The sequence below is a fragment of the Agelaius phoeniceus genome, chromosome 3 (assembly GCF_051311805.1).
Source record: "Agelaius phoeniceus isolate bAgePho1 chromosome 3, bAgePho1.hap1, whole genome shotgun sequence".
NCBI classification, from domain to species: Eukaryota; Metazoa; Chordata; class Aves; order Passeriformes; family Icteridae; genus Agelaius; species Agelaius phoeniceus.
Window position 1 is genome coordinate 67,546,677 of NC_135267.1, and position 23,682 is coordinate 67,570,358.

General features: G+C 40.5%; 1 protein-coding gene across 2 annotated transcripts in view; it reads left to right on the top strand.

Annotated features, from left to right (window-relative positions):
- ADGB (androglobin) overlaps positions 1–5,415 on the top strand; it is a 99,210-nt gene extending 93,795 nt beyond the window's left edge. For both annotated transcript variants that reach the window (XM_077175526.1, XM_077175527.1), the window contains 3 exons: positions 1,970–2,057; positions 3,206–3,389; positions 5,014–5,415. In XM_077175526.1, coding sequence (XP_077031641.1) covers positions 1,970–2,057; positions 3,206–3,389; positions 5,014–5,163 — 422 coding nt within the window. In that variant the 3' untranslated portion in view covers positions 5,164–5,415. The remainder of the gene's footprint in view (positions 1–1,969; positions 2,058–3,205; positions 3,390–5,013) is intronic.
- The last annotated feature ends 18,267 nt before the right edge of the window (positions 5,416–23,682 follow it).

Genomic DNA, 23,682 nt, shown 5'->3' on the forward strand with positions numbered 1-23,682 from the left:
AGATCAGCCCCAATTAAGGTGTCCAAATGTGCAGTGGCAGGCTTGCTCTCTATCCCCTCTTTATTTTAATTGTTTCATTGCTCTATTTCCAGACACAGATACAGCCTCACAGCTCTTGGAGGCTGCCAAGTTACCCTTAAGCAAACTTCAGGTAGCCCTTCTGTAGTACAACTCTAAATTAATTAATCTGAAATTTTTGGAAGTTTAGTGGAAAATACCTTCTCCCTCAATTTCAAGTACCAAAGTTCTTTACTGTAGAAATGCTAAAAAAGTGTTTAGCAGCTAAATAGCATGCCGATAAGAGACTAATACACCTAAAGTAAAGTTCATGGAAGCTGTTCATGGAGAGTGGTCTGGAAATGAGGTGTCAAAAAGTGCATATTGATTAACATCAGTTTCCTGGAAGCTTCCATATGTGCTGTCTAATTTTATTTAGTGATTACAACTTCTATGGATTCTTCATATGTATTCCCTGCCAATTTCTGTACTCTGATGAAAAGTTGAACTGGGTGCAAGGCTTCAACCTGTTTGTTGGTTTATGTTTCCTTCTGTGATTACGCTGAGGCCATCACAAAAAGGAAAGAATACTTCCCAGTCTGATTGTGACAATATCTGGTCATGACTCATGTGCATGGAACTAGAACCTGTGACCAGTACTTAACTATAGATTAGTATTTTTCCATCCCAGTAAGTAATCTTCACAGGAAAGATTCAGATTCAGAAATTAAAGCAGAATTAATCCTCACCTAATGCCTTTAATACAATATTGGTTCCTTGAAGCAATATTGTTTCCTCAAAGTTACTGGCTAAAGGACTTCAAAATTAATGGTTGTCCACCAGGGGCTTTGTTCTAAACTAAGCATTTAGAATTTAACATAATGTCTTAGGAAGTAAAGAGTGACACCCCAATGACTTTAAGTTGTTGTGGTTCTGTTCCACAGAGTGCAGCATTTGGCAATGATGAGATTGAACATTTCTGTAATATGCAGTATCTTAATGAAGATTTTTGTATTCTGGAGAATACCGTTCTAATGGGCAGTGAATGAGGCATTTCCACAGATCCAAGTCACTCTTTGAGACCAGCAGAGAAGGCTGGTATTTTTGTCTATGTATAGACAGTAAATATATAAAAAGTAATTATTTTAATGCTCATAAACCTCTTTCTATTTCTCATGAGAAAAGTCCAGGAATATTTTTAACATCATTCAATTAGTTATTTCTATTTATTGCTATTTTATTGCTATTATTGCTAAAGAGTTTTTATAAAATAAAACTAGTACAGTCATCATTAAATCTCATCGAATTTTACAGGTTTTTTCAGCACATTGAGACAAATTAAAAGAAGGAAGCATTGAAATAATGACAAAGCAGCTCAGCCCATTGCCATGCTTAATATCAGATGTGTCATTGTACTGCAAGAATGCTACAATAAAACACAGCATGATTTAACCACATTATCCATGTGGTTAAAAAAATAGTCTAAGATTTCAGAATACCAGTTTTACTATGCTATGATTTTTCTTTAAACAGGTATTTCTTAAATTAAATCTTCTCCCCAAGAGGGAATATAATTTTTTTAAACTACAGCCAGGACTGCAGAATCAGATTTTTATGATTTTTTTAAACAAAAGAATATGATACCCAGAAATTGTTTTTATATCTTTTAGGCACTGCAAACTCAATGTTCTTGCTTAGATTTACTAACTTTGATAAGTAGAGGGGTTTTAGCTAAAATGCACATATTAATTTCCTTCTAGTATATGTGGGTTTTTAATAGCATCTTTGATTCTATCCTAGGTGTTGGAAATAAAAGGGCAGAAATATTATAACTCTCCAGCCTATATTCTCATTTAATAATGTATTTTGCTGAGCCAAAATAAGAAAAATTGGTATAAGAATTTAGGTGGATCTCCCTAGCATAACTACATAACCAGTTTAATCTGTTTTGTTTTTTATTTTCTTACCACAGGAAAGCAATCACCACAAACAGCTATTGACTCAAGATTAAAAACACAGCAAAAAAAATGGGAGCTTATAGACCTTAGTCCTTACACAAGGTAAACTGCCCTAACATAATAAATGTCAAAGGGATTGAATCACTGCACTGCATGTAATGAGTATCTGACATAAACATTTGAAGAAAATGAGTGTTAGGGCAAATATGCTTATTTCAGTCTTCTTGAAAGGAGCATCAAGATCACTGGATATTCTGAGTTGGAAAGGACCCACAAGGATCATCAAGTCCTGCTTTTCAGTGAATGGCCCATACAGGGATTGATCCCACTAGCTTGGTGTTATCAGCACCACACTCCAACCAACTGAGCCAATCCCAGGGTCATAAAAAAATTGTCAGGATGTTATGCAGTTTTAAAATAACATATTTAACAAATGCAGTGAATAATAGTTAATAGCTGAAATAATTGTACTGGTTACATTTATTATACAAAAGAACTATATTTTTGATTACAAGTGTTGACATGAACTTATTGAGCTAATTTAAATGCACCTCCTTGTTTGCTGTGCTGCAGCTATAACCCACTTCATGCCTAAGTCCATTTGTATTCAACGTGGCATTTTTGCATTTCATTGATCTTCAAAAGACTTCAAAAATGCTGAAAAATATACTCTAATTTAATTTTAAATTGAGAAGGAAATTGGCATTATATTGAAGCGAATAGCATTAAAACAGTATGGCAAAAATATGACAAAATATCTTCCACAAGCTTAAATCTTGTAAGCATTTCATTTGTCTTCAACTCCTTGATTTTTACACTAGTCATTTAGGACAAAATATAAAAGTATATTATCCACTTACCTGCCATTATGTCAAAAGCAAAAAAAGAACCCTAGAAGATAAATTGCATTTTTCTCAATTTTCAGAAGTATCAAAAAGTTCTGAAAACATATTTCTTGCAAATTAAAGGTGTCACATGTAGGAGTTTTTCATATGCTCGAAGATGAGCATGATTTTACAAATAGATTTAAAATAGACACTCAAGTATAAGAAGACCCGGTCTCAGGAATGTATTTTCTTATTGGTGTTATATAGAAGCAGAGGAAAAGTCACTCCTTAACCATATCTAAGCATATAATGGTGATGTTGCCAAATATAACCCAAATACTTGCCTATAGATGTTAAGCAAAATAGACATCAACCAAAACTGGATTTGATATGAGACAAATATCTGTTTTGCATTTCTTTTAGAAAAACAATATCTGAACCTGTGCTGAGAAATGAGTCTATCATTCAACAGCAACAGATATGTAAAGAAGAAAAATTCAATCATTTTAGACAACTTTGCATGCTGGCTATGGAACAAAGACAAAAAGAAGAAAATGAGAGGATTTTATTGAAGCAAAACATACTTGAAATGTATGAGAACCTGCAGGTATGTTTTCAAGATTACTTTCCAGTTAACTGCTGCTGGGATGTCCACCACTAGTCTGAATATCCTGATTGACCATTATCAAAGCTTTTGTATTCAGTACTACAGATTAGAAGCAAGAAACAAGCTTGAAATTTCACTTGGGCAAAGGTTAAAATTAAAAGTTCTAAAGTAAAAATTAGTACTGCATGATATCTTTAATATGATATTCTTGGTACTTTCTTGATACACTCTCTGCAAAAATACTATTATATCACCATAAAAGGATGGTTATAAGTCAGAAAAAAACAGACTGAAAACTGACATACATGACCAGATGCTTATTAAGTAAAGCATCTACAGTCTGACTATTTTTTTGGTTATAGACTTGTATACAGCTTTTTGAAAAGTAATTAAAAAAACAATTATACAGGGGGATAAGTTCTTAATGTGTCTCAGAAAATTTAGAGAATGAAGTTTCCTGGAATATGCACAATGCCAGAAAATGAAGAATTTATATTATTAAACCTCAAAAAAGCATGTCTATAAATAATAAATGTGGTAGCATTAGTGTAGGATCCATTGTGAGGATTAACTCAGCCAATGCACTGCACATGAAATTGGCACAAGTATCTTACCAAATTGGCTTAACTGTTGAGCAGCCACAGGAAAAAATTGTTTGTTATAGTGGTGATACAATAACCACTATCAATCAGCTGCTCAATTCAGAACTCTTAAAAGTGGATAAGAGACAGTAAAAATAATTTTATATCAAATCAACCTATTTACAGAAATCTTACTTGAAAACATCTTAGCTAGTTCCCAGACAGCCTGATTTATATTACTCAACTACAGGTCAGCAAGCAGCCGCAGTTCTCCAGCAGTGGCTGACCCTAATAAGGATGCCAGTCCAGGTGTTCAGATGTTGCTATGATTTTGGATGCCTAACATATTGTATATTAGAAGGGCAAATTTTTCACAAGAGTAGAACCTCGACTCTTTCTAGAAACTATTTCCATTAAAAATGTTTCACAGTAGGAATTTAAAATGAGATTTATTTGTGAATATGCACACTGTGCTGATAAACACTTTTGCAGTTGTTTCATCTGTAGATCACAAAGAACTATATACGGATTTCCAGGTATCCCCATTTTTCAGGATGGAAATGGAAAGGGAAAGGTTTTCAGAGGTGTCAAAATCCCACTTGTCCAAAGTCTCATTGAAGGTCATTATGATTTAGGCTCCTTTAGCTTCTTAAAAGGCCACAACTCCTAAGCCATTCCAGCATTTCTAACACCTAGTTTTTAATAGACTTGTTTAAGACTGCAAAGCAAACCTGTAACTGAAAAGGGACTAGGTCCAGTTGGTAACTACTCTGTTGCCCTATTCTTCTTTCACACAACTATCTTATTATGCCAGCAGTTTAAAAAGGATTTTCCTAAACTTTCTCTTCTTCATGGTGAAAAGATTGACATATAGCTGTTTCTTTTGAGAAGACAATAAACATCCATGTAAAAAGAAAAGGAGAAATGCTCTCCTTGTACTTAGAGAGTCACAAAGTGAAACAGAACAGAAGGATGGAGTTGCTTGTGGTGAAACCAAGACTGATGTGTTGAGCAGGGCAGTATTGCTGTTTGTTTTTGGCCAGGCATCCTTGGATGAAGCACGAGGCAGAATTTACAGCATTCGGGAAGCATATAGAAATGAGTTGCTGGAGGCCAAGTGCAGAAAAGAAGAAGAACTGGCAGCCCAGGAAGCAGCCCTGAAAGCAGAGCGAAAGAAAAACAAAAAACGGTAAAGGTTTAGCAAAAAAAGTGTAGTTGCTAGCACTTGTGAATTTTATTTAACTGTTTGGGAAAGAAAGTTCATATGCAAAGATGAGAAAAAATGTTTCTTATTTTCAAAGTACTTTTGGGCAACTACATCACATTTTATCTCTTTGCCTGTTGCTAGTGAAAAAATTTATCTAGTATTCTAAAAAGCGACTTGCCACTATTTAAGTTTTTATGCTTTGCTGAATAACTTTGCAATAAAATTCATATTCCGTTCAGACTCTTCTCCCAAAATCCCAGTGTCTTTTGTCTTTTTTTTTTCAATCAAAACAGAACCAGTCAAGAATGAATCAGAGTTGAAACAGTGAATGCAACCTGACAGTTTTGAAAGTCATTTGACCTGGCTCCTTAAATGAATGACAATTTGTGGAGTTTATAATAATTAAATAGTGACAAACCACACTTTTCATATGCTAACATTGGGAGGCTTACCAAATCCTGATTGAGTAGGCTCACAAGCTTTCTATGTACTGTAATATTTTTCCCTTCCATCATTCTCTTAAAGTGTTTTGGAATCTCACAGTAACTCTCTGTAGTGACAAACTCATGACACAACCTTCCAAGGCTTGTTAAACACTCCTTAAAGCCCTATTATTCTCTTTATTTCTCTTATCTAAGATGTATTTTGCTCATGTTGACTTTGTTCAAATGACTAATTACAATAGACTCCCAGCTGGAATTTAAAAATATTTCTTAAAAGTAAACCAATGTGTGAATGAAGTAGCAATCACAGGCTTTTTATTCAAAGGGAGAAATGTTTCCTCTAAGCTCTCATTTCCATTATCACAGAATTCCTGTGTTTGTCATTGTGTCATCAATGACACAATGCTGCTTCCCTATCCATCTTTCTTTCCCAAAAAAACCACTCAGAAGTTATCACTATTACTTGAACACAATGATCTAGACTGTTACAATTGTGAAAACTCTCTAGAACAGACAGGTGTTTTAAATGACTTAAAGTATTTTCCATGTATGTAGTCATAAGCAGAAGCCTGGGAAGTTAGACTAAGTATGTCTTGTACACCCGAAATACGTTGAGGATGTCCAGAAGCATTTCATTATCTAGGCAAGGTAAGAAACTATGAGACTCACCAATTTAATGTCAATGACAAGAAATTTTATCCTTTGCATTTCTGGCCGCTGGTACTGGTCAGCCATTGTCTTTGAAACTAGCCTCCTCTGCATCTTAATGACCACTTAATGTTCACCTTTTGGTGCTTTTGCTCACCTCTGTTTTATCCATACCTCACTATTTGCTTGAACTTGACTCAGTCTTCTGATAGTTCTATGACATGTGTGCTTTGTACCTCATCACACCTACCCACCTGCTGCCATGCCAATGCCTCCATTCAGCCTCCTTCCTCCCCTACATCATAAACTAAACTAAACTAAACTAAACTAAACTAAACTAAACTAAACTAACTAGCTTAAGGTTTTGTCTTTGAAAAGGAAGAATTGAAACCAGAGGCCTAAAACTGCACTGGTGATTTTTATTTCAAAGAGCAGGAGCTAAGTTTTGCTTTGCCCCATACAGGCTGCAAATAAAAAGCCTGTCAGTCTTTTTCTATAATTGGTCTTTGTCCCCTCTATTTTGGAATATGGGATATACTGCTTCATAATATTCCATCTTGTTTCCATGGCAATAGCACGTGTTGGTTGTCTTCTTATGTGAATCTCTAATGAGCTTCTGTAGAGGAAGATCAAGTTGAAGTTCTGTTCTTCATGTCACTGCAAGTGCTATAATGACATTCTGTTGTAAAAATCAATCCAGCTCCAAAAGCCAGCATTATCAATATCTAAATGTCAGAAATTCAGCTAATAACTCTCATGATCACAACCTGTCCCCATGTGTAATCAGCTGTCAACTGACTTAAACTCAGGCACAGAATAGTCAGATCTACATTATCAAATCTTGCTCTGATGTTAAACATACTTCTAAGTTTCATAATTTTCTCATTTTGATGGATAATGTGGCATCATGGAAATCTGCTGTATGATTTGTGAATGTCTTCATTGGCTCTTTTATCATTTCAACAACGCAGATATGATGGGGGTGTGAATAACTGTCACACTGTTTAATTGCATGTACTTTGGAGTATGTAATGTTTTAAGAGAAGCACAGTAACAGTTTTACTAAATCCCTGTGTATATTCCAGAAGAACAAAACATTCACTTACCTCAATGGAGCCTGGAAGAGAAAATGCCTTGTTTAGATTGTGTCAAAGAATTTACATACATTGGACCAGAAACAGATGACTGATGACATTTCATATGCATCAGTTTTACACCAACAAAACAACTTTTTACATGGTGCACTATATTGCAAGCTAAGTTAGTGGGGAAAGGTGTACAAAAACTAAACCAAAGCTATTTCAAAACAGCATCTGCAGTAAGTTAAAGAGCCATTGTGTGTAGCACTTTACTATAAGGAAAACAAGAATGGTATGTTGTGTTTTAATTGATAGGATTTTTGCCTCAAGTTTGTAAACCGGGCTGCTCAATAGTCAAATTATGTGTTCACATGGGTAAAACATATTTATTCTTTTGCCCTGTAGGAGTAACACAACTTTTAGGCACCATAACTTTATAACATTTACTGTAACAAAAGTACTGGAATTTGGAGAGTCACGAGTCCTGCTTATACTGAGCTCAGCCATACTGGGCCAGATTCAGTAGGGGCATAAGGACAGCCCTGAAATTATGAGCATTCTTACTCAGCGAAGAACTTCAGCAAAGGACTCACAAATTGAGTCAAGCCCTTTACAGAACAGAACAGATAGGTCAAGCTTTTCTGGATCAAGACCTGATTGCCTGATCTTTCAAGACGGCACTCATTTTGGAGGTGCAATAGCAGAATGGCTGCATCAAAGCCTACTCTACCAGATATCTGGTGGTATCACACCACAGAAGAGGTTTGAGGGAGTGGGAGTAGGGACCTTCTACTGTTTCTTACGGAAAATCCTCTCCGCAAATGTTGGCACAATTTGTCACTTACACAGCCTCTCATTTTTTTCTTCGTGGAAAGACTCTGTGTATGAAAAACAGTACATATATCTATGTTGATCTCAAAAAGTTGCAGTTTAACTGTAATACTTCTCCCCTGACATTTCAAGTCTTACTCCTGAAGAAGAGTCTGGCAGCCATTTCTTTACATAGATAAAGAGAATTTGGTTACTCAGCAGTTCAAAAATCCTGAACCGTGTCTGGTAGAAGATTGTGTGCTTCTTAGAGACAGTGTCCAATATAATGGTAAGATTTTATTTTTATTTTTTTGTGATTCCCCCACATCTTTAAGTACCTTTAACTCATGAATAAAATACAAAGCTGATTCCACTCTCTACACTTAAAACACTGTTGAAGTGTCGGTTAGTATCTAAACATCAAGAAGAAGCAACTTCAAAAAGCAGCACAGTGGCATGTGAGAGACAAGCCTGGTTTTCTTCCTGTGAACCACCTATGCAGCTGGAAATACCTAGTGAGCCCAGAGTTTAGAGTAATACTGGAATGTTTTACAAATATACTTGGTGATTGGTTGGAATTTTGAATATTGATTTAGAACTTTATTAGAGCAGAGGGCATCTTTCAGCATATCATTAAGGCTGAGCTGCATTTTTTGTGTGGTAAGACTAAAAGAAGTTCTTTATTGTACTCTTCCCTGACACTCATTTCTCTTTCAAATGAAGTGTAGCCAGTTATACAAAGGAAAAATGTCACTATTCAGTAGAAATTTGTAAAAGTTTGGATGGAAACTGCAAAAGCCACAGGAGAATGAAAACATGTCAGATTTCATTGCGAATAATCCCTAAAGAATTTATCAGAATTGGATTTCTTCTACATTTTAGGAGAAATGGTAGATTCACAGTGTGGTGCAGGTAGCTGAGAAAGAAAATAAGTCTTTGACCTGATAATTCAATTTAATGGGGATTAAGTCCATAAAGACTTATTCACTTGTAATAATTCTTTGTAGGTGTGTTCTGCTAAGCTTTAGCAGTTTTCACTGCTTGATCCTTTTCTTTTGACCAGCCATTCTGAATTAGAAAGGATATTTTCCATTAAAATATGTATCTACAGTTACTTTTAAACGCAAGTAGCTTCATTAATCTTCATATTACTTGTCCCATCTGCTTTGCTTTAATTTGGCTGGCATTTACACAGTGAGTTACAGACCAAAAAGCAGACCAAGCCTGTTCCATGTTGCCTCGATACTGAGACAAGCAATGTGCTGTGAAACCAGGCTCGGTTCTGAGCTGCCAGTCTGCTCACCCCAGCAAAGTGCAATTTACCCACTCTGTAAGGTCTCATTTTAATTTAAGGAAGACAGAATTTATGCACATACATACCATTTCCCCTCCAAAAGGCAAGAAAAGTGTCTACATATTTTGTCTGGCAGAAAACATAAGAGAACAGCTTTGCATAATCACATGGCAGTTTGCAGAATGAAGAAATCTCACTCTCAGAGCCCTTTTTAATTCTCATTCATTTTTTGAATCAGTCCTAATAGATTCAGATTTAAATATTCTTGTTTGCAGAAAAACAAGATGTTGTCCTCCATCTCAAAAGAGGACAAAGTAGAGAAGTAGGAAGCCAGGAAAAGAGAGGAAACAATTTGCATTGTATGAAGTGAGACAACAGCACAATAGGAAGGTGCAGTGAAGATGTCAGTAGACACAATAAGAAAAAATATTTGTTGGGGGGAGTGTGGGGACATTGTTAGATAGGACTCAGGAACTTTGATCTGTGTGGCATCAAGAATGCAGTTAGGGTCAGTGGTTCAGGGACTGCCAGGCTATTCTGAAAATGAGATAATGTACAGGCCCAAGTGCAGCCAGGATATGTTACTTTGGGTCAGATCTCGGTGCACACTTCTCTCTGAAACCTGAGCTTCCCTGCCCAACACATGGCTTTCCCTCAAAGGGCAAGCCCCAAAATGCTCACTCTTCCATGGGTACATGTGAGGTGCTTCCTTGCACATGGCAGCCCTGTAGGCACAGCACAATCCATGGAAAATAATACCCAGGCTTGTCTACTCTCAGCCTGAGGAAGCTGCATTCCATGGGTGTGGGTCCAAGACAGGACATCCCAGATATATTTCCCAGACACAATGGGGGACCTATTCTCACCAGAGCCATGCTCACAAGACCAAGCATAGGGCTCGGTGTGTAAGCCAGCTCGTTGTAAAGCTGGAACATACAAGGAGGGATAGGGCAGCTGCGTGTCCATGGACTTCTGTAAGGTTTGACTTGCTAATAAGTCATAAAAGTGAAGTGTCTTGATAAAAGGAGATTACTGTTTTGCAGCCTGTAGTGTGCTAGATTTGATTTTCATCCAATGTCTGGACATTCTACTCATGGCAAAATCCAGTAGATGTCAGCTACAGACAGGTACAGAGGCAGTCCAAGCACTCAGTGGTGACACAGCTGTGGCAACCAGAACTACATCAGACATACAGAAAGTGCCTAAAGGGGCAGAAAGGGGCAGTGAAAAAAATCCATCCTTCCTCTTCTATACTCCAGTCCTTCATCTTTAAGGCCACAATTATTATGTGGTTTTATGGTCTTGGTTTTTTTTTTTGTTTTGTTTTGTTTGGGGTTTTTTTGTTGTTGTTGTTTTTTGGGGGTTTTTTTGTTTGTTTGTTTGTTTTGGGTTTTTTTGGTTTTTTGTTTTTTTTTTTTTTTTAACTACAGAGAAACCTTGACTTGGCTCTGGAGACTATTGTTGGCAGAGGTTAGAATCACAGATCCAAAAACCCAGGAAAGACTAAAACTACTCCACCCCTAGTCCACCAGAGCAGACAAAAGAATGAAAGCCTGTATATCACAGGATTTTACATACCCCATAAACATTTTACTCTTGGGAACTGGGGAAAGATAAGGAGCTAAATATTAGCCCCAAGTCCCTAAAGCTATGTTTGTACTCTTCTTTCTTACACCACAAAAATGTGGTATGAGAGAATGTAAGGCTCAGAAATTAGAAACTTCCTCTTACCTTGTCCTTATTCTTGGTAGAATGACTCTCACAGCATTTCACCAAATGCATTAGGAAAAGCAAGGAAATGCTTTTCTATTGTTCTAGTGCAAAAGGTGAGTTTCCTAAAAGCACATTTCTCAGACTTGCTTAAATGGCTTTCACCTGAACTATTCAGTGTTATGATTTTAAAAGTCTTCATTGGTAACTTAGGTTTTTCAAGTAGTTTTTTTTTTTCTCCCATGTATATTATTGGCTTAGCACATTGCAGCTGTGAGGTAGCAGATGGAAACTGTTTTGATAATTGATGCTCTGAAGTACCATATGCATATGCTGAGATATTCAAGCTCTGTTTAGTGTGTTTGTCTGCCTATGTCCATATCTGCTTTCTCCTAAAGACACTGATTTGTTTACCACAAAACAACAACAAAAAATCTGGAAACATGGCTAAGATGAGAAGAATGTAGATCCCCATGGTACCATTTACAAATTGGATGCAGAGACAAACAAGTCAATATCAAGTATCATTCTCTTTTCAGTCTTCTCACTAAACTTAGCATGAGCTGGAGGTCTATTATTGTCCCCCACCTATCAGCACATGTGTGCTGAGTATATCACTGCTATAATTCAACACACAGCCAACACTGGACAACAGAGTTGGCGTGCAGTGCAGAACAATTGCAAATCAAGTGTGAGACATTTTATCAGATGAAGTCCCTGCTCAGTGACATTCAGCTGGAGATTTGCAAGAGGCCAAGAGTTCACCAGTGGATGCACAGGGCAGAACATTGTGAGATAGCACAGATAGCACTCTTGGCAGTCCAGTTATGTACTTTGCTTTCAGACTTAACACGATGCAGTCTCCTTGTTCCCTCCTTTTTAACAGGTTCCACTGTATCATTGCTGCTTTCATACTGTCACCTTGGTATCAGTGTAGTTGTATGAGGAATAATATGGAAATTAATTTAAATAGAAACCTACAGAAATGTTGTGCCACAGTCTTTTCTTTTAATTTTTTTTATTTATTTAATCAAAAATAGTGCAGATAGTATAGAAGGGACGCCTAACTCCAGACATCTAAATCTGGAGGCTGAGTCATTCAGTAGTCATTCAGTCACTTTTAAAAATTCATAATTATGATTGTAGCCTAGAGGAATTTTTAAAACTCGCTGTGAATCGTGTCGGTGAGAACAGGTAATACACACTGCGAATATCTTACGAAAGGACTTGCGATTTCCCTCTGATGTCCCGGCGCCGCCATTCCCTCCCAGCCGGGCCCGCCAGGGGGCGCTGCGCCCGTACCTGCTCCCGCCGGGATCGCGGCGCTGCTGGGCCGCTCCTGCCCTCGCGGGCCGCTCCTTCCCTCACGGGCCGATCCTTCCCTCACGGGCCGCTTCCAGCCCTGCCCTTACACCCCACCGGGATGGCGGCACTGCTGGTCCCGCCCTGCCCTCCCGGGCCGCTTCCAGCGCTGCCCGCAGGCCCCGCCGCCATCGGGGACGGGACACGGCCCGGGCGGCCCGCGGGGAGCGCCTGCTCCCGGCTCTGCCCTGGGACCAAACACGGTCCCTCAGCAGCTCCCGGCTACATAGAGAAGTGCTGAATTCTCGCTGACCCGGGCTAATTTCCGAGAGGCTGAAGGCAAGGATAGCTGTTTTTTTTATTTATTTATTTCCAAGGATATCTTTTATTTCCCCCATAGCAAAATGTGTACTCAGTTTTGAGTAGCGCTATAAATAAAGTAAAAAACAATGACTGGGAGGCACTGGGTGTGCGGAGTAACAAAGGCCCGTGCTTTCCTCTGGGGCCCTGCAGAGGCTGTGCCCCGCGTGCCCCTATTCCGCATGAAAGAGGAGGCATCTGGATGACCTGGAAGGGTTTTGTGTGTCTCTGAGCCCCTCTGCCCGTTCCAGCACCGGATGCGTCACCGCTCCACGGCAAACCTGAGCCCGGCTCGCTGACCCGCGGCTGAACCCTGTGCTGCTGCCAGCCCCCGGGAATGCAGGCGCTGGCCGTGTCCAGCCTGAATGGCCTTAAGCCTTAGAGCCCCTGAAGGCTTTTCCGCTTTTTGTTTTCAGGGTTTGTCTGCGGGCCAGCTGACGGCTTAACTCGGCTGACCTTCCTCCCCCAGCGAGGCTGACAGCGGTGCGGTATCGATCTCACTGCGGTGCGGGAGGTGCAGCCAAAGCACCGAGAGGCACTCACCTCCTACAGTGTAGCACAGTGAACTTTCAGAAAGTAAAAGTGCTTGTTCAGGAGGCTGATAGAGTAAATCATCAAAAATACCCGCTGTCCATTGTGCCTCTTGACATTGATTGTGCTGCAGCTGTGACTTGTTTTATTGACTCGTTATAAGGCTATAATGCATTGGAAAGTTAGAAACTTGCAAAGGGAAGTATCTGCTGTCCCATAAATTGTCCCTCTAATTTTGTAACACATTACATTTAAAGGCGGGTCGTAATGTTCCCAGTCAGTTACCCAAAGGTAGGTCTTTAACTAAAAATTACTTGAGTGAGGAGCTGAGGAAATTGCTTCAAATTGGAGCACTGAAAATCAGGCCAGTTTGAATTAAGTGCTGGTGGAGTCTAGCTCTGGAAACACGGGCTGCTGTCACCAAGTACAACGCTTGCCTTTTGAAACAGATCCAGAGAATGAACAGGCATAAAAATATTCCAGACAACTTCAGGGTGCTATTCAGTGGTACTGACCCTGCCTGCTCCACTAAGGGGCCTGACACAGCACAAGTGCCATCACTGCTGGATATGCAAATGCTTGACTCTGGACAGGTTCTTCAGCTGGAACCAAATCCACACTCTGCTTATTGTACAAGAGGAAAATGGGGGATTGGGACAAGCAGGGGTTGGTTTTTTCCCCTCCAAGTATTCTTGCATGGACTGAGTAGGTAACTGTACAAGTAAGCTGGATTATGAGGGCTGCTTAGATTTTTGAACAGCTGATTGGCCTTTTTCTCCCATTTATGAATCTGATACATATTAGTTTGATAATTTCTTTCAGCAAATTTTTGTTTTGTTTATTGCTTATTTTTCAAATGTCATCATGCGCCAGAGGCCTGCAGGAGCTCATCACTTCCCAGGGACAAGAAGACTGCAAGAACCTCCTGAAGGGGAACAGTCCGTGCAGTCTTCTGCCTACAATAAACTTTTTTTCCCTGTATGTGGGCAAAAAGATAGAATATCACAGAAATTAAAAAACAGATTGAAGCTCTCATTGTGTTTAAGCTGCAGTATATATTAGGATATGGCATTTGTCTAATGATGAGTCTTATGGTTGAGGTGTTAAAAAAGAATTAGTCTAGGCAATTTAGCCACCAGACTGCTATTGATATTACCAGAAGCAGGCTGATTGACTTTGCAAGTCTCCAATTATAATCCGTGCTATAATTATGATTATACTTCTCCATAGAGCACCACTGAGCCTCCACTTTTGACTCATAGCAGATTCCCACTGAAGTCAGCAGGAGCTGTGCTTGAGATGGGGCTTTCACAGGCAGCACTGTTTGTCCGAAAGTAAACAAGCTGTTTCTGTAAATTGCTTCCCCAAAATGGACTGTTTTCTCCTATGTATGGTCATAGCTCTAATCAGGCACACAGCTTTTGCTTTGTTCTGACACAGGAGCAAAGTCAAGTCTCAGGCACTGGCAGTCTGGTGTGTCTTCAGACTTGTACAGCACTGTAAAAGTCCTAACTTTTACAAATCTTAGAGGATAGCTCGAGTCTCCATCCAATAATTCATTATCAAGAATACCCTGCTTGCCTGTAAATCTTATTCTCATTAGTTTTTGTGCAGACAAGTAAAATGTATTTAATTGATTTCATCATCATGATTAAGAGGAGGTAAGTAGATTTATGCAAGAGGAGTAAATACTCAGGTTTAATGTGGGAAGCTTACAGGGAAAAAATCTATCTTCATCTCCTACCTTATTACACACTCAGGAAAACTCTACATATTGATTGTGAGTGAAGTTGTTAATTGCCTGGCCAGCACTACAAGCGAGGAAAGGTACTTGGGAAACAGAGTTCCATTTTTGTAGAAAAAGAGGAAGCAAAGACCATAAACTGGGGAAAATACAAAACAGCAAAATTCATAAGACTCTAGTTGTTCATGTTAAGATGCACAATGTGAGAAGAAGAGCTTCATGTTAGGAAGTTTCTATAAAGGTTAGCTTGCAGACTAATTGCCCCCATTACCTTGATAATCACTTTCTAAGCAATAAAAACCCATACATATCCCATCTTGCAAGCAGATCTGTGGAAGTACAATCCCATGGGATTCTGCATGGCACTACCAGCCTGTTGAAGTTGATCAGAGGGTGATATAGGGCTGCCATCTCAGGCTGTGTTTGAATGGTCTTCTATTTTCTTATTTCTGGGAGAAATAGGAGCTTCACCCCTTTGGTATTTGTCTGGGAATCAAAGAGCATGTGTCAGAACTTTATGGACATTTCTTCATGGAGAGTTTTCAGAAATGTGATTACAGCTGTCCTTAAACACCATGTTCTACATTTCCCCATGTCCTGTATAGTGAAAATCTGAGGATTTAGTCCCTCTTCTAGGGAGACTAACTAAGGGCATGCCTTCTTTTTCAAATGGTGTTTCATCTCCCACCATCTCCTGCTAGAGTAGGCGTTGGGCAGCCACGCCACTCAGGTTTTGTGATCCTAAGGGTGAATGCACAGGAAAAAAAACCAATCAACCAACAAAAAGCCTAATAAAAAGCACTGAATCCCTTTGCAAAGCTGCTACATGAAGGCTGTGTTACATAAAGCCATACTAGCATTTGAGTCTTGGACTTTTTATTACTGGTATTACTGGCTCTTTGGCTCTTTTTGGCTCTTTTAATCTCAGGCTTTTTTTTTTTTTTTTTTTTTTACTGTCTTGCCTTTCCAAAATTTGCATTATCAAATACTTAAAATCAATTGCTGACGCAGAATGAAGAGTATCACTCAGAAAGTTCTCCATCATCCCAGTGGCTACAGCATGTTACTCTGTGGTATTTGAGCACTTGTATACAGGAATGATTTCTGTCTCCTGAGAGGGCTGGGGCAAAAGGAGCTGTCCTGGTTTTGCGTAGAATATAATTTGGGTATTGGCCATAACACCACATAAGCCCTTTGGCTTTTCTAGTGGCTTTTCTAAAGTGGTGTTAGGAGTGTGGCACACCCTGGCCATGGTTTCATAGCGAGTTTGGGGTCTTGCAGTACCTGGGCCCTGAGCCCACCATACTTCTGACAACCAGCTCAATGTGTTCCCTTGCTAATGTACAGCCATGCTCCACAAGGCAGTAGAAGCCCTCTCATTGAGCACTTGTTAGCTTGTTTCTGTTGGGAGGGAAACCGAAATTTCAAAAGTCGAGTCATCATTTTTTCTCTACCTTACTTTTGCAAAATAATAAGGTGAGGCTTCCTAATGTGGAACCACTTGCAATTAATCAGGCAGTGACTGTGTCTGAGAGGGGCTCAGGGAGCTCCCACCTGGAGCCAGGTTAATCTGCTCTCAAAATTTCCGTGACCTGCAGTCACAATAGGGGTGGCAGGAGCCTTTTTAACAGACAGGAGTGTCATCTAGTGGTGAAACAAACCCAGTCGATCACACCCCAAGGGCCACCACCTGCCACCTTCCATACAGAGCACTGGGTGATACATATTGTTTCTGCCACACTTTAACAGCCTAATGCAGAATGTATGGAGTAATGCTTCTTTTAGCTTTCATCCTTGTGGGATTTCTATTATGCAGGCTAATGGAAAATAGTGAGAGCCCAGGCAGCAGACATTAATGGCTCTCCAACTGAGGTTCTTCTGTCCCTGTGATGGGATACAGCAAGAGTCTTTCTCCTTGGGAACAGTGACCACCAGCTCCTCAGGAACTGAGAATTTTACAGCTTTATTTACTTGTATTATGTGATACGTCCACTGAAGAAAGGGGCATTGGCGTTTTAGAGTAATTTTTTCCCCCCAAACTCTTTTGTCTTCTTTCACACATAAATCCACATTCATTAGCAAAGCAGAGCATAAACATTGTAATTCTCTTGTAGTTAGTCAAATAAGAAAGAAGAAACATCTCACCAGAAGCATCACTAGCAGAGGAACATGCAGGGACAGGTGGCTGAGCTGCTAACAAAGTGAAGAGGAGAAATACTTGGCTGGTTATTTACAGTTTTCCTGATGTGACTTCCTGGCAGTTCATCACAGTAACTGTAAATGAAACAAACCCAGCTCAAGGTGTTGTGCAAGTTTTCTAAGGGAAAACAGACTTTGAATCTAGTCAGCTAGAACTTATCATGTAAAATAACTGCCAGTCATTGCTCAGTACACCTTTTCAAGTGCAGAACTGGAAACCCACCTTTCTTTGGAACAAAGGGGGACTCACCATTTTTAAAGTTGATGCCAAGGACTGAGGCTTAAGAAAAATCCCCAGTGCTTCCCAGTTGATTAGGGGCTGGTGGATGGAAGATGTGGAGCCATCCAGCCTTGGAGCAGTGGGCAGTGAAAATCTGAGGATGCAGTCCCTCTTCTAGGGAGATTAACTTGTTTTTCAAAGGATGCTTCATCTCCCACAATTTCCTGCTAGTGTAGGCCTTGGGGAGTCATGCCACACAGGTTTTGTAATCCTAAAGGTGAATGCACGGGGGAAAATAAACTAACAACAACCAACCTACAAAAAGCCTAATAAAAAGCACCGAATCCCTTTGCAAAGCTGCCGGCTGGCTGTGCGACACGGCACTGGGCAGGGCCCGGATCAGCTAGGCAGTCAGGGGCTCTTGGCAAGCCGAGGACAGCGAAGCATAGGGGACTTTTCCCTGGGTCGCTCTGCGCCCGGAGCCACCGAGGGAAGGGGCCCCAGAGCCGCCAGCTCTGTCTCCTTGCCAGCCCGTCGGCTCCCGCTTCCCGGGAAAGCGCGCCCGGCGGCGCTCACGCTCCCGCTCTCGTTTGTCAGCCCGCCTGCGTCAGCGCTAATACCGATCTCAGCTGCTCATCATCCCAGCTGATAATGTCGCGGGAGGAATTAGGCAAGGCATGCTGGTAGGAGGGAGAGACAGGGCTTGAGGGAGAGTAATCACAGGCACAGTGATGGGAAATAAATGAGATCAGAAAAAAACAACCCTCAAACAGGCTATTCTCAGGCTAGAAGGGAGTGTATTTTTAGGAGATGGGGCTGCTTCGGTCCCAGATGTGGGAGGTACGGGATAGCAGCAGGTCTCCCTGGGATTTCAGCAGGGTTTGCTTCAAGGCTGAAATAATAAGGGAGCTGCCACAGGGCACTCGGCGTTCAGCTGAATTGCAGAAAAGCTAAACGGGCTGAGAGGCTGGGTTGTCTCCTTGTCCACAGATGAGATGTGGGGAGAGGCAGGGGAGGGCTCACAGATGCTGCCACTTCTGCACGGGCGCTGTGCAGGATTTCCCTCTTCAGAGAAAAGCGAAAGTGTTTTGCTCACACAGCTTCTGCCTAAGATTTGGAGCAGTCTTTCCCCATGAAAACAGTACTAATAACAAGAGGCCATGCCGCTGTCGGTTTTTGCCTCGTGGGGGATCAGTGCAGTACAACATGCCTCAGTCTGGTGAAACCCAGGGAGGTCCTGGATATGCAAGCAGCACCATCCACTGCATGGCAGCCAGCTGGAGTCCAGTTCCCACTATCTCCCTCAACAGCAGACAGAGCAGAGTGCTCTGTCAAAAGAAGGCATATGTTTAATCAGTTCCTGTGGTACTGTAAAACTCAAATTTAATTTGAATTTTTTAAATACACTGTGGCATTTTAACCACTGCTGGCAGTAAAGCAGTGTTATACTCCTTCTGGATGTTTCTCTACAGAATGTATCTCTTTCCACTGAAATTCAGTAAACATTTTGAAAACACTGTGGCAAGGTCAAGGATGTTTTGCAAAATCTTTATCCGTGTAACCTAAATGGACCTGGCAACAGAACAGATTGTGCTCTGAATTTGGGGAAAAAGGTGAAGTATCTCATCCCCATCAGTTCTGCTCTTTGTATATGGCAGTAAATTTGAGGTGACTGTCCTTCTCCAAATGCTGTATGGCATCTGGAGTTACAGGCCCTGGATTGTCTGGTTTTGTGTACCATGTAGCTATTTGGTTCTTCTAAAAGCCACGAAGTGACCCTTGAAAGTCATGTATCCAGGGCACCAGTCTGGGCTGACCACAGAGCCACAGACCAGAATTCTCAGCTTAGAAAGCTGCCTTTAATGGGCACCAGAGAAGAAACAAGCATCACAGTGCAGAGTGAGGTTTTTCTTTTTTAAATGAGTGTTGTGTCATGACTAGCACATCCAGAATAAAATACTGTAATAATTTATGCCCATGTGTTGCTTAATTTTTGTGTGAATGTGATTAATTTTGGACATACATTTTTCCATATCTCCAAAGGTTCTGCAAAGTTCAGTGGTAAATTATTATTTAACAATCAAAAAATTGCTTTCTTGAATCTTTTATTTTCCTTTTTCTTCTGGCTAACTGGCCTCCAGGAGAAACACCATTAAGGTGATGCTGGAATCAAAAGCTTTAGCTAAGATTATCAGAGCGACCAAGGGAGAATTGTCAAGGGAAAGGTGTCTGCATATCTAGCCTCAAAAGGTAAGCCCAAAAAGAAGACATCTTGGTGATTGAATTCTTGGCCAGTGGTTACATTTGGAGGTTCAATTGCTGTGATGGCAAAGTCTCCCTCAAAATTATTTTTTTGCTTGACACCCTAGTTGAATTGCATTTAACACAAAAGTTATTCCATATTGTGTCTTTCCTTTTGAAACACACCTAGCCTAGGCAGGCATTGATTGCTAACAAGCCCAAGAGGAAAAACCTAGATGACACAAGTTAAAAAAATATGTGAAGGGCTGATAGTTTTGACAGAAAACACTTATGGCCCCTGAGTGAAAATCATAAGCTATCACCTGTCAGCTAGCTCATAAATCACCAGATCAGAGCAAGTCTGATTATTCCACTTGTAAAAATATTAAAAATAAAATTAATTATTATGGTTTTTATATTGTTTGTTAGTCCTCTGTAATTGATTATGCACTGAAAAACTTCTCACCATGCAGTGTTGCTCTTGGGTTGTCAGGCAGGGTTTATGGAACAAAATTGTTGGTGTCAAAAATGGAAAGAAAGTTATGCTCATCAGAAATGCACTTTGCACTAGTGCCATTCTCAGCTCCTGCTTTTTGACTCCTGCTGTCTGGTGTTTCTGCTGCCTCTGGGATCTGTGAGCAGGAGACTGTCACCAGGATAACCATCCTCCTTGAACAATAAAAGTCTCTCAAATTATACAGTGAGATCTACAAATAATCCCATCAGTTTAGCACTAACATGCTTAACACTTTCACTTCAATTTTTGTTTGGAAAATCAAAAGCCAGTCTTACTATAATCTTTCAGCTGAGCTTCACTTTATTACTGCATTGTGGGGAGTCTTCTGAAATGCATCCTAATTTCATCCCCACCCAGATCTACCTTGTTTTTCCATTCTGCCCAAAGGAGAAGCTTTTTGCAGCACGGTGCATACATGTGTAGCACAGCTTTTGATGCATTGAAGAGCATCTTCCATCTCTGCAGGTATTCCCTGCAAGGATTACCATACTTTTCTTCTTTCATTGAAGCTGACTTCTTTCCCCAAGGGTTTTGCTCTCTGCAGTTGGAGTAACTGGATGCAAATGCAGGACCAGGGAGTAAGGCCCTTTGTTTTCAGTCAGACCCCACAGGATTAACCAGATTTAATTCACCATATAACAGATTAATTCCCGTCCATGAATTCAGCACATGCCAATGCTTCTAGAGAAGCTGTAACCAGCAGCTCACAGATGAAGTAGGCTGTGGTGCTTCAGGGGAGGATTTCATGGCAGCTGGTCCAAATACCAGGAGTTAGTTGAGGCTTTATGGTGACCTTACCCCTCCTCAATATAAAGCTCAATACAATACAACCCCTTTGGCTTAGAAGGAACTCTTGTCTAAATGCTTCCTTAGTTCCCTGTTCTGCCCCTGCTCTGCTTCTCACATGCTTCATCCCTGCTCTGCCACATGCAATGATGTACCAGCCAGGAGGGAGAACCCCTCTAGGACCTCTGCCCTCACCTCACCTGAGAAAAGCTTAGTTCTTGAACAAGTTAGGGCATTCCATGGAATCTGGGCCTTAGCAGGAGAAAGCTGAATGGAGAAAGTAAGTGAGGCCTGGTGAAGGGAACACATGAGAATAAGACTTGCCTCAGACCAGCAGGAAATACAAAGTGGACCTCAGAATCTTCTGCCTTGACATCAGGGTATATTTTGAGCTGAATTTAAAAAATAGCTCTTGGTTAGCTTCTGTAAATAAAGGGATTGAGACTAGAGTTGAATGATGAGAGAGTGCTGACGAAAGAAGAAAATGACTGGCTACAAGCTGAAAGTCTGAAAAAAAACCCATGTTTTTTTAGGATGGATGTGAGATGAGACATGAAGCAGCTGGTATCACATCCACAAGGACTGAAGCAAAGCCTACCAAAAAGAATGCAGTGATGATGGGACTACGTCACATTCTCTGTGTCATAGAATGAAGATGTCCAACAGTAGCCGGCACAGGGGCTTCTGCACATGGGGAATGGATCAGGCTGGGTTGTGTTTGGGCTTTCCATCCCAGTGGCTAGGGACAGCTAATAGTCTTGTCCCTCTCTAAGGAAACTTCAAATGCTTAAATATCCTGAGCATTACTTCTCTGCTACCTGTGGCATCTCATGAGAATCAGTGCTTACAGGTCTAACTGGTGTCCAGTTTTAGACCAGTGGATAAGTTAATGAATTGTCCACCATATTTGCTCCTCACTGAAAGCTATTTATTCTCATTTTATAATACCAGCTGGAGGCCAGGAAAATCAGACTCTGTAAATTTCTGAGTATATATCTACGTACACACATAGAATAAACTGTATTGAAAATATACTAGGTTGAAGACTAAGGGAAAATAAGTGTTATCCACATTTTATAGATGGGGTGCTGAAGGAAGAGGAGATGACATGAGTTTCAGATCGTAATCATTGTCTGTGATAGATCAGAAAACTCAGGTTTAAGAAGAAGACCATCCTTCCTTCCTGGAATGGAATGGAAAGAAGGGAGCTAATACACACAGGAAAGATGGGATTGTAGCTTCTGTAGAGTATTTTTAGTGTTAGAATAACCTTAATTCCCTGCATGAGACAGTCTCCCTGCTTTTTCTTCATTTTGCATTCAGTAGTCTAAAGCAGGAAGCATGACACTTATTTGATTTTATTTTTTAAAATTTCTTCATTATTGCAGAAAAGTCTTCACTAAATCATGCTTGGAAGCTCTGAGAAGTTTGCAAAACCAAGCCCTACTCAGCTCCAGGCATTTATACATGACGCATACACTCATCAGTGCTCACTGCTGTTGTTTCTCTGCCAATCACCTTACCCAATGTGAAGATGTGTCACAACACTGAGCAAACATGGAAACAGCCACTTTAATCAAACATATTTTCTCCATATGGTAACTTTCCTTTACCATGGTAGTCCAGCTTTTACACAGATTTTATAGCAAGAAAGTTTACAAGCCATAAAAATTAACAGCCAGTATATATGCAACAAACAAATCAACATCCCCCCCCCCATAGTGTGTGCCTGAGTGGATATAATTCAAACTGTGACTAAACTGTGGTTGCATTTCTATGAGATATTTTGCCTAAGGATGTGCAGTGTACACAGTGGATGATTCATTTCAGTGAGAACCAGACCAGGGGTGACAGGAAGAAGTTCCGAGGACAAGCAGAGAGAAAAAGCCATAACAGGAGAGGAAAGCCACACAATGCTTGTGTTGCCATGCCCTTAGAGCAGTAACAGGGAAGGGCAGTGAGAGCCTTCATTCCCATGTGCCTGTGAAGAACTTCATCTGACTCTCTTCATCTTCACCTATTCTTCCCATAAAGAAAAGAAAACCCAGAGTAATGTGGTTGGATACTGGGATAGTTCATGTTTCCAAGCACTCTCTCTGCCTCAGATTGCCTCACAGTTAGAGCTCCTCCTCCTCCTCCTCCACACACACCTGAAGGACACTTCTGGGAGCACATCTTTTCCAGAAGTCTCACTAGGGCTGGGGAGCAGGTGCCTTGCTAGAAGTAATCCTCACAGCTGTCTGGTTCATGTGTTGTTAATACAAGCCCATAATTTCCACTGGCATAGATAAGGAGTATTAATGGAAACAGAACAATGAATGTCTGTGCAATCAGAATTTGATGTCTTGCATTTGTCATGCCCCCAAATAGCTTGTTTCCAAATTATACAACACTTGTGTGGTGAATGGAATTGGGCTGTGATAATTTGTATGTATGAATGATATTTTAAGACCCACTTGTTTTTGCATCTTGCTCAAACACTGTTAGGATGGGTGTTGGGTGGATGGAGGAGCACGGATACATCCTGTTTCAGAGAGGCTTCTCATCCTGTGGTGTGGCTGAGGGATCTGTCTCTCCTCCAGGTATTCATTTCATTTTCAGTAAGACTTGGAAAGGAGAAG